This window comes from Bombina bombina, chromosome 4 (genome assembly GCF_027579735.1).
Source record: "Bombina bombina isolate aBomBom1 chromosome 4, aBomBom1.pri, whole genome shotgun sequence".
Classification (NCBI taxonomy): domain Eukaryota; kingdom Metazoa; phylum Chordata; class Amphibia; order Anura; family Bombinatoridae; genus Bombina; species Bombina bombina.
Genome location: NC_069502.1, coordinates 263,639,553 through 263,651,324, shown reverse-complemented (window position 1 = coordinate 263,651,324; position 11,772 = coordinate 263,639,553). Strand labels below are relative to the sequence as shown.

Below are 11,772 nucleotides of genomic sequence, written 5' to 3'. Positions count from 1 at the left end.
TGAAAATCATTAATAAAAGTGACAGTTTTAAATGTTCATTTTTTATGTAGGACTCTTGCAATGCTGTACTTATTTACAGATATATATATATATATATATATATATATAAAATATTATATTATATATTATATTAATGTCCTATTAACCTAAACAACTGCATACCAGTTATGCAGACATTCTGTGAAAGAAACATTATGGGTAATTTAAATGCAAAACTTGGTATTCTCTTACACAACGGGAGCACTTTTCTAGCTGGTTGACATATATTGTTGTCAGCCAAAAACCAAAATGTTTATATCTTGTATATCTGGTGTAACTAGATATACACCAAATTATATAGCTTAAACACTAAATAAATAATTGCATGAATAATATATTCAGAGCAGATTAACCTGAGAATAGTTTGTACATGTATCTTTAAAAATTATATTAGTTGTCCAAATATTGAAAGAAATAAGGGTTCATAAAGCAGTGGGCGCTGCCATATTGTAACTTAGGTTACCTTTTCTCCTGAGGCCAATAAGGAATGATTATAATCATCTCTCTCAGTTGGATTCCAAGGAAACATTCATGGGTCATGCACCATCACTAGACAACTACAGATCATTTATTTAGAATAACATTAATGCAAAATAAACTTCTGGCGAGTATAGGAGTGAGAAGACCTAATGACAGAGCTACACTGTTGCCTTAGGCACAGACCTATTTGGCCTAGGCTAAAATACATACTCGGAAATTTGTCAGTCATGTGACTATAATGCGTGATGACCGATTACAAAAAACTCAGAATTAAAAATCCAAATATATAAATTGTTTAAAAAGATACAGCAACTGTGTCAGTTTAGCAACCAATGTTGTCCCAACACAACAGGTTTAATCAGAATTCTTTTATTTACTAGAACCTAATCTGACCACGTGACTTATCACTGAATAAAGAACTCTGGGTGACTATTACAAATATTCTAAAACCAGCGCATTTTTGGTAATGTATAAACAAACCAATATGAACATAACATAACTATTTACCGAAGCACTGGTTCAGCAGCATGAGCTGGAGTGGTAGTGATGACTGGTGACTGTGCTCGAGTAGCAGACACTGTGGCTACCACAGCAGGGGAAACCGATGTAACTGAGGTCACTGGAGGGCGAGACTGCAGAAAAAAAAAAATAATAATAACCAAAACACTGAAAGCAGAACCTTAAGAGTAAAATAAAAAGATGTTCAACATGATTTTTTTTTTTCTTCTTTTTCTTTTTTTGTGCCAAAGACAAGTTGGTGTAGCAGATGAACCCTTTCATTAGACTGGGTGACTACTTATACCAGGGATGTCCATATCTGACCCTTTAAAACTGCCAGAATATCAAGATGTCCCTGCCAGGTAAATTAATCTTTTATGAATTTACTTTTGTTACTAAATCACATACCAAGAGAATGATTTCCTACCACAATTCAGTGTTATCTAGGGTTTAGTCTGAGAACCCTGGTTTGTACTTTCAGAGCACATTTTAATAGTTGGGGGTTACTTTCTAAAGACAATTTGATTTAACAAGAATATGCCAAGTTGATTAAATATGAAAGAGTCATAAAACAAATCAACATGCCAGACAAGTGTGAAAGCTTTCTGAATGCACTTGCCACTGTATTTGCAACAATGGTTTTCTACTACTATTTGCTTTATTTGGAGGCGCCAATTGAGACTTATTACTGTTGTAGCCAAGGCTTGCACTATCATTGTGTTAAAGGGATTGTAAAGTTTAATGAATAAAAGCCCGGTATCTAAAAATAATCTAAAAAACAGGGGCACTTTAATTCATTAAACTTTACAATGAAGCTTTTTTTTTTTTTTTTTTTAAATACTTAGCTTCACTTTACGAAAAACAGACCGGCGATCCTCCGCCCGCATCTCCTGTTTTCATTAGCATATTGATAATAAAATCCAGCTTCCTCCAATCGTTGTGTACCCCACGAGCTGGACGCCAAAGGGGCAACGCAACGATTGGAGGAAGCCGGATTTGTTATCGATATGCTAATAAAAGCAGGAGATGCAGGCGGAGGATCGCCGGTCTGTTTTCCATAAAGTAAAAAGGTAAGTATTTTACAAAAAGCTTCATTGTAAAGTTTAATGAATTAAAGTGCACCTGTTTTTAAGATTATTTTTAGATACCGGGAACTTTAACAAAACGTACAATGCTTTGTAATATCTTATCTTGTCACTTCTGCTAAGGCCAATTTGGGGCAGATATGTAGCAGGGCAAGGCTTGTGAAGTCTGGAATGTGCAATTCCAATTCTTAGAATTAGAAAACTTACAATTTTCAGAGTTACAAAATAATGAAACGTTGCAAAGTTTTTTGCATAACTAAACTATATACAGGCAGTCCCCAAGTTACGAACAAGATTCTGTAGGTTCGTTCTTAAGGGTGGAACAGGCACTTTTTTTTAGGTGAAACTCTAGCCAAACATTTTTTTAATTTTGGATAGCATAGGGAAAAGTTTGTTTTGCTATCTGTGCCCCTGTTCAGAAAATGTCCCATCACTTTTTGTCCTTGTGACAATTGGATTTTGAGTATTTTGGGTTATCCTGGAAAGAAGGATTGGCGATAAAGCTCTATTTTCTCCGTTTGTAAGTACGAGTTGTACTTAAGTCGGATGTCTGTAACCCGCGGACTGCCTGTACTACCATCTCAGAGTTTTTAGGTTTTATGAAAAGGAAGGGAAAACTAATAAAAAAAAATTAAAAAAAAGGATATGAAAGAGCAATAGAAGAAACATTGTACCATACGTTATGATGACATTTTAATGATTACAGTTTAGAGAAACTGTTTAAGACATCAACCTTATGTTTGTATCAGAAGCTAATGGTTTTTTGTTTAACAACTGCACACAAAAAAAGATATTTCCCATTTATATACCAAAATATAGTATATCAGAAAATATTATTTGCAGCTCATTACAGTAGAACTGGACTTCAAGCAGGCTTCACATCTTTTAATTTTGCCTTTTAAACAATATGCTTCTTACCTGAATAGGAGGGTGTATAATGTGCTGAGCTGCTGACTGGGCAGCTGCGCTCTGAATCTGTGCAGAAGCTGGTCTTAAAACAGTAGTTACTTTAGAACTGGACATTACTGCAGCAGCAGCAGCTCCTGAAAAGCAGACATAGAAAGATCAGATCTTTCTTTCACTCCTCACATTCAGTCCTTGGCTAAAGCCTGCAGCTTCCACCTTAAAAACATCGCTAAAATTAGACATTTCCTTACACAAGGCACAACTAAGATTTTAATCCACTCTCTCATCCTTTCCTGCCTCGACTACTGCAACTCCATCCTCTCTAGTCTCCCTAGCTGCCGCATAGCTCCTTTACAATCTATAATAAATGCCTCTGCCAGGCTCATCTTCCTTACACGTCACTCATCTGCCGCACCTCTCTGCCAATCCCTTCACTGGCTTTCTCTTGCCTCCAGGATTAAACACAAAATTCTCACTCTTACACACAAAGCCCTCAATTGCATTGCTCCCCCTACTTCTCAGACCTTGTCTCCAGATACTCTCCCTCCCGTCTCCTTGGCTCCGCTCATGATCTCCTACTCTCTTGTTACCGACTCACATTCCCATTTACAAGATTTTTCCAGACTGGCTCCCATCTTATGGAACTCTCTGACTCTCTCCACAAGACACTCCCCTAGTTTTAAAAGCTTCAAGTGTTCCCTTAAGACTCTACTATTTAGGGACACATACAACCTACACTAACCTTCCTATCTCCACTGCTATCCCCTTTAGCCCCATAACATGTAAGCCTATGAGCCCAGCTGTTTGTAGCCCACCTTCATAAGAGCCGACTACAACAGTGCAACTCTCGGCAGGACCCTCTACCCATTTGATCCCTGTAATTGTTTTTTATATACCACCTATCTTCATAGCGCTGCGGAACCTGTTGGCGCTCTACAAATACCTGATAATATAGAAATAAGAAAAATGTACATGATCCAAATATATTTAATGCAACAACAGATACCTCTAGGTAAATGGGATGCTCCAATGTGTAATGAAGATCCTGGGGCATTGCTGCGAATTATTGACATCTGGACACTGGTTGCCATGATATGATGGAGATTGTTAGGATGCCCCTTATGATAATAAAAAAAAATAAAAAAAACAATTAGGAAATAAGTGACAAATCTTTCATTATGTACAGGATGTTTAAAATGAATCAAAAAATGACTGTGATGAAAATATTTATCATAATTTATACAGGTTTATAAAACTACACTGAAACTGCTTTGGATGATGCCCTTGTTAGAAAATTTAATTTGGGGCAAAGCTTAAATGTCTCTCTCCTACAAAGCAACATATAAATGTTTGAACAATCCCCTATATCAGTGTTTCTTAATTGCCGTCATCAGGAAAATAAACAACAACTACACAACATTCTTATAATACACCGACTTGCTGTCCCCTGATGGTAGCAACAGGTCAGATTTTCATAACTATAGTTACTGATCAGCTAATTATTTCGCATAAGCTCTATCCTGGCCCTGAAAACTGGAACTGAGACAACACTGCCATTATGACAAATCTGTCAGTTTGCAAATCCAGTTTTACTTTTAAAAACATCAAATGGAACGACAATAGGAATGACTGGAAAAACATTTTGACTATAATAAAATCAGTACATTTTAAAAACAGTGGTAATCGTGCATAAAAAGAGCAAGTGTCTACAGTGCACCAATAAACTACATGATATTCTTATAAAACACTGACTTGTTGTCCGCTGATGGTAGCAACAGGAATAGCAGAAGCCTGTGGAAGGCCACTCTCCATGGTGACTGTCACTGGCCCAGAGACTTTAGGAACAGCCGAAAGGGCAGAGGGAGGTGCTGGGGCAATAGGTCGACTTGGAATGGCAGGTTTCAGGGGTGGCTGTGGGAAGACATCAATAGGGAATTTCTGTCAAAACAAAATAGCTTATCTGATTCCATTTTAAAAGAACATTTGAATTAGCAAATAAAAAATGATATTCTGATATAACAAAAACAAATAGTCTCCTATAAGAATTACACATTATCTTGTTACTGCAATATAAACAGCGTGGATATGGCATCATTTGCAATTTGGCAACATTTACATTTAAACAGATACAAGTGATGAGAGCCATCCTGAAATAAAAAAGGTACATGACCTATGTATCTGAACCTACCAGGTTATTAGGGTAAACTGCCCCTTTAAGTCGACCATCAGTGCTCTGAGTGTTAATCTCTAAACTTTCATGCATGATTTGCTACTTCTCTATGGATTATGACTGCCACCTGCATGTACATGTATGACCCTGCTTGCTCTAGTTTGCCTATGGCACTTTATCAGTCAGCTGTCTATCCTCTTGTGTACAACCCTACTTAAAGCGATTTTAGATTTTACCACTGCTAAACTGTTGATGCCTGAACTCTTGTGTAAGACCCTCTCTGAAAAATGGACAGCAGTGTTCTCCCCAGGACCTTTTTAAAGGGGCACACCACCCATCTGATTTTACTGACTACTTGGCTAACATTACTTTTTTTTTTTTTTTTTTTTTTTTTTAATGCTTGTTGCACAAATGATATAGTTAAGTTATACAATTAAATTTGTGCTTTTGCATTTATAAAGAACACAAAATGTTACAATATTGCAAAGTATTACACTTATACCAACCAGTTGCTTCATGCCACCCGCCAGGCAACACTTTGAGGGGCAGAACACTAGACAGTTTATTTGAATTTGTTCCAGTTAACCTACTGTGCATTATACCGTCTTGTTTACTGGACTTCATTTTAAAAGGACCACTCAATGCAGTAGAATTGCATAATTAACAAGTGCATAATAAAAAGACAATAATTTAACACCCACTCTGATATTCAAATAAGCAGATTTTTTTTTCTTCCATTTGTATCAAGTGACAGACATCAGCAAATCACAGACTAGTATAAGTATACCCTGTGAGCTTGTGCACATGTGTGTGCTTATAAAAAGACTGCGCAAAATGTAATAACGGAAGTAAATTCGAAAGTGTCTTAACACTGCATGCTCTTTCTGAATCCTAAAAGTTTATTTTGACTTGAGTGTCCCTTTAAGAATTCAACTACAATTCACATCTACTAAGTAGTCAAAAGTAATATATATATATATATATATATATATATATATATAATAATTAATTCTCTCTCTCAGTTCACAGAATATAAGTATGTATTTGGCTGATGGCTGTCATGATACAGGTGGCAGAGAAAATGGAAGAGACTTTGAAATTTGTCAGAAAAAATAAAATAAAAATTAAAATGTATGCTTACCTGATAAATTAATTTATTTAATAGTGGTGCAAGACCAAAAGGCATTACTACTGAGAATATAACTCCTGGCCACTAGGAGGAAGCAAACATTCCCGAACCTCCAAAAGCACTTAGTCCCTCCCACATCTATTCTCTGGTATGCCAGTTTGACATATAGCCAAGCAAGAAAAAGGGAGAAAAAAAAAAAAGGATCAAGGTATTTATAACAGCAGCAAAACCTCACTGTTTTTAAGTAAGACACTCAATCTCCAAGTTGAGAGACTGGAGATCTTGATGATGAAAGGGACCTTTGGACAAAAGGTCATGACGTAGAGGAAGAGACCATGGAGGGAAGCTGGACATCTGTAGTAGGTCCTCAAACCAATGTCACCATGGTCAAATTGGAGCAATCATTCTTGGAAGGAGAACAGTTGGTGGAAAGATGTATGCAAGACGAAAAGACCAAGGAGCTACTAGAGTGTCTACAAACTACACTTGAGGACCCCTGGATCTTGCAAAGTATCTGAGAAGTTTGTTGTTTAAATGAGAAACCATCAGTTCTCTCTCTGGAAGACCCCAACTCTCTACAATCTGATTTTAAAGACATCCAGATGAAGAGACAAATCCCATGGATGAAAGGATTGGTGACTGATATAGTATCCTCTGAGTCTATAACTCCTCTTTGGAAAACAAACTTGCATTTAAGGAGTCAGAGAACTCTTTGGAACATTGATTTTCCAACTATGTTTGCAAAGAAAACAACAAAAGATTGTTGGTTTGAGATACTACTAAAAGGTAAAGAGCCTGTAGCAAGATTTTGTCCAGGTATAGAGCCACCAAAATACCTTGAGCTCTGGGAACTGTAGCCAGAACAAAACGGTAGAGCCAAAAACTGAAAAGGTTTGTCCAAGAAGGCAAATCTGAGAAAGTGATAACTTATCTTTTGAATAGGAATATGAAAGTAAGCATCCTTCAAATCAAATCTATGGTGGACATGTATTGGCGTTGTTGAACAAGAAGAAGGATAGTACACATTGTTTCCATTTTGAAAGAAGGAACCCTAACAAACTTGTTTAAGTTTTTCAGATCTAGAATAGGCCTGAAGGTTCCCTCTTTTTTGGAAACATAGGGACTGCAACTATTACTCCCTTAAGTTCTAGATCCTGAACATATTGAAAAAAAGCTTGCACCTTTGTTCTTTGGAATGTAGGACAGAAGAAACCTTCCTCTGGGAGGCATTGATCTGAAGTCTATTCTGTATCTCTGGGACACAGTGTTTAAAACCCAAGGTAGAAAAAAAAAAAAAAAAAAAAAAAAAAAACCACACACACACACACTTCGAAAAGACTAAACCCAGAGCTTCTGAAAAAAAAAGTATAATCTGCCCCCACCAGACGAGGATCTAGATCAGGTGCACATTATCATGATAACTTGGTAGAAGAGAAGGGCTCTTTGGATATTTTTGACTTCTTCCAATTGGAAGTAGATTTTTAGGAAGGTTGGGGAGAATAGTTTTTTTTGATGAGGAAGAGTTTGGTTCCTAGATTAACGAAAGAAACAAAAAATATTAGGAGCCCTGTTCTTCACCTTGGACTTATTGTCCTTAGGGAGAAAAGCTGTCACAGCATAAATGATTGCGTCTAGACCAGGCACAAACAAAAAATTTCTTGAAAACAAAGAGTTAAAAGTCTAGTTTTTGAAACCATAATCAGCCGACCAAGATTTTCAGCCACAAAGCTCTTGTCAAAACTTATATTCTTGGGGGGCGGAGCCAGCTGTTAACATGGCCGGATGTGTTTTTATGAAGCTCCTGGCTTTACATTTATGAATACTAAGTCCTATCGATACAGGATGAGCCTAAGCTTCTAATAATCTAATATTCTCACTCCTAAGGCAACTGCCAACTAACCCAAGCTAAGGGAGAGGAGGTAACACTGCATTGAAGATTCTATACCGATTTTGCCTTTTCAGACTCGCTACGTGACGCCTGGCCTAAAACAGGGACATGGAAACTATAACCGCATCTCTCCTAAGCCAGTTAAAGGATTTGCTGGAGCGTCATAACCAAACTTTACTAGACGCAATTGAAGAGGCTTATAACCCTATTTCTACACATACCGCCTTCTTGTCTACCCTAGCCTTATCTGAGGAGGAGTGTGGCGATTTAGAGCAAGCAGCGAATCCCCGACAGCCGCCATCTTTATTAATAAGCCCTGCACAGAATTCATCAGGCTGCGATATTGCGGTGGCTTGGGAAATCACTATCCCTGAGAAGATATGGGAACCAGAGGCTGAGCTATGTGGCCAGCGAATAGACTTACTCAATGATATGCACGGAGTAACATTACTGGCTGTCCCACTTCAGTGTGTTGATGCTGGGCTGTGGGTGCAGGGACCGCGCCCGACTTCCGACTACCAGTTAACTTACCGGCACTCTCTCAATCCACATAGATTGTCCGGAGCGGACACTAGAAGGCTGACAGAACTCGGGACCTTTGATTCATACTTATGCGACCACCGCAACTTGGCTATTAAGGAAAGCTGGCCGCCGCCATTGGAGCATATACTTCAAGTGCAGAAGAAGAAGTGGAATCGGCTAGACCTGCAAAAGATGATCCTGCTCCCTTATTCAGTAATTTTTTTTTGGGGGGACTGATAGACTATAGCTTTGATGTGTACCTCATAACAACGTTGTGGTCTACTGTAGATGCAACTTTAAATATGCCTAATTATCATTGAATATATCACGCTTATCACAATACCAAGCAGTTCACTTATGTTTCTCTGTTACTACTACATTTTAATGATATGCTATATCTACTTGCGGTGACAGGGGACAAGGGGACACTCTTTTGCAATAAGGAGCATATTGTCTTTATCTGGGGGCATATGTTTTTGTACTATCATGTCTAAGCCACCATATGTCTTATGTTTGATGTTTTCCTGCCAAGGTGGCTCACTAAGTTGCAGATGTCACTACATTTTCTCAATACAGTAGTCTGTGTTCACAGGATGAGACTATAACAATACAGAATATGTTGATGTACGCAGTCTGCACACGCTTCAAAACTTGTCACTCCTGGGTGTCATGCTTAACTAACACTTTATTATCAATGAGACAACATTGTTATGTTTGATGATTACTGTTTGCCTCACATAGTTATTAACCCATTGCTAGCAATAGATCTGTCACTGCTGTTATATTATGTTCCTGCAAAGCCTCTTTCCCTTACTTGCTATGCCAATATGAAGCAGGTACTATTCATATTACTATGCCGCTATTACGACGGCCACACTACTAGCTGGCTCACTAATTTTTAGCTATTAACACTCTCAGAGGGTTTCCAGTAACTGATGGTCATCCTAGCTTCCCCTTCTAGACTACTGTATGGTGAGCTGTCCTGTCGGCGGCCGAGACGGGACGGATCACTCTGTTCACTATAACATTGCATTGAGGTGGAAGCACATTTATCCTTAGTATTTCTCCCTCTGCAGAATTAATATCAAACTTTAGCACACAACTGTTGGGTCATGTTCATATATTTTACAAGGTTATCATTTTTGTGGTTAGTGAGCAGCAACCTCTCGGCAGAAGATCTATCTTACAGTTACAGTTAATTGTTCATAATAGCCCTTCTATTAAGGGGAATAGTAACCTCTCTTTTTATTATTCCTATGACAGATCTCCAGAAAGTAAGACAACAACTTTAGTGAGGGCTGGATCCCCACTAGTGCTACAGTATATAGTCGCCTTCTCCACATTATAGTAAATGAGCCGCTTAACCAGAGGTAGGCTTGGTGCCTTTAACATCTAGGCTCTTACATGCAGAGTATGGCTTTATCCCATCTTTCTACTAGCTCATACTTATATGTCCTCTAACTTCCAGATACCCTGGCTACTCCTAGATTAGTTATAGCGCTTTGCTTATTACATTACCACTTCCCCTTACCCCACAATATACCTATCAGCATCCAATGCACCTACGGAATACTTTCATATAGCATGAGGCACATGCAACTCCCAGACTTGATATGGCGCTTTACTTAAATATCCGGTCTACCATACTTAATTTACCACCTCCCCCCCCACCTTAATATATCTCCTATTTCAGGAGAGTGAATTATGTGGTTTCTCTAGTCAATACCACACCTTATTTCCCCTTTTTATAATTATGTCTTGCACTATAAACTCATATTGGCACTACGTTTCCTCCAAAGCTGAGCAAGATTGTTTAGTATTATTTTTCTTTCTCACAAATAATGTTTCCCTAAGCAATTCTTATATAACTATTGAGCTTACACTGAGGTTTACCTTGTTGTTATATATCTCTAAGCAGCTCTTATACCATTATTCAATTTATATTTGATATTTACCTGGTTATTTACAATATTTCCCAATTATAGCTTTAAAAACATAAAATAGAGGTTCTTCATTAGGGGTCCATGAGTGGCCCTATCACATTGTTGCTTACCTGCCCTATATTGTACTACAATATCTTGGCGGTCTCTATATGGCTGCTTATATCTCGCAGCAGGTTTAATGTTTGAACAGAGTTTATTGTTTATACCTAATAGGTAATCTGTCATTTCACTATACTATGTACCTATGTGACCTTGTTTTGGCAGCTTACTCTGTAACAACTTATTTTCCTTTTTACTATGTATGGTAAAGCAATACTTGTTTGTTTGGTAAAGAACCTCAATAAAAAAAATAAAAAAAAAATAAAAAAATAAAAAAATAAAAAAAATAATTGTTATTTCTAAAAAATAATAATAATTACAGTAAAGTATCCTTCTAACTAAATCCAAATGCATGTCTGTATTATATTATATTATATAAATTATAGGGTTCGTATATAAATAAAAAACATGAGTGGTGGCTTTTTTATTTACTGATAAAAAAAAAAAAAAAACTTATATTCTTGGCAGTATTCCTAAAAATGTAAACAATAACATTAGCTGACCTAATAAATTTCAAACAATGTTGAAAGTCATCATCTACAGAGTCTTCTGAACAGATAAACTGTCACACCTAATAGTAGAAGTTGCTGCAGCACAGGCAATGCTGAAAGCTGATCTGAATAAGAAGCCTGCATGCTGAAAAGTCTCTGTCCATAGGATCCTTGAAAGAAGTACTATCAACTAAGGAAATAGTATTGTGCTTTATCAAGGTGTAAATGGCATCATCCAGCTTTGGGATTTTTTACCAAAGCTCTAAATTAGAAGACCGGAACGTTTTTTTAAAAAAAATTGAGGCTGGATTATAAGGAATACCAGGCCTTGACCACTCTTTGGTAATTATTTATATAATTGCACCAAGGACTGGAAATACATCTGGGGCCTTAGCAGTAGGCCTACAAATTAGATCCAATTGCTTAATGGACTCAGCAGGTTTAGGGTTTTGAACCCCTAAAGTACATAAAACCTCCTTTAGTAAATTATGAAGGTGTTCAAGTTTGAACATGAGAGGAAGA

At 37.3% G+C, this 11,772-nt stretch overlaps 1 protein-coding gene across 6 annotated transcripts in view; it reads right to left on the bottom strand.

Annotated features, from left to right (window-relative positions):
* Positions 1 to 11,772, bottom strand: part of SAP130 (Sin3A associated protein 130) — a 260,377-nt gene that overhangs the window by 221,882 nt on the left and 26,723 nt on the right. For 4 of the 6 annotated variants that reach the window (XM_053709950.1, XM_053709947.1, XM_053709948.1 and 1 more), the window contains exons 5-8: positions 4,761 to 4,946; positions 4,015 to 4,126; positions 3,021 to 3,145; positions 1,027 to 1,151 (exon numbers count right to left, since the gene is read on the bottom strand). In XM_053709950.1, coding sequence (XP_053565925.1) covers positions 1,027 to 1,151; positions 3,021 to 3,145; positions 4,015 to 4,126; positions 4,761 to 4,946 — 548 coding nt within the window. The remainder of the gene's footprint in view (positions 1 to 1,026; positions 1,152 to 3,020; positions 3,146 to 4,014; positions 4,127 to 4,760; positions 4,947 to 11,772) is intronic. The other 2 variants (XM_053709951.1, XM_053709949.1) reach the window with 1 other exon arrangement.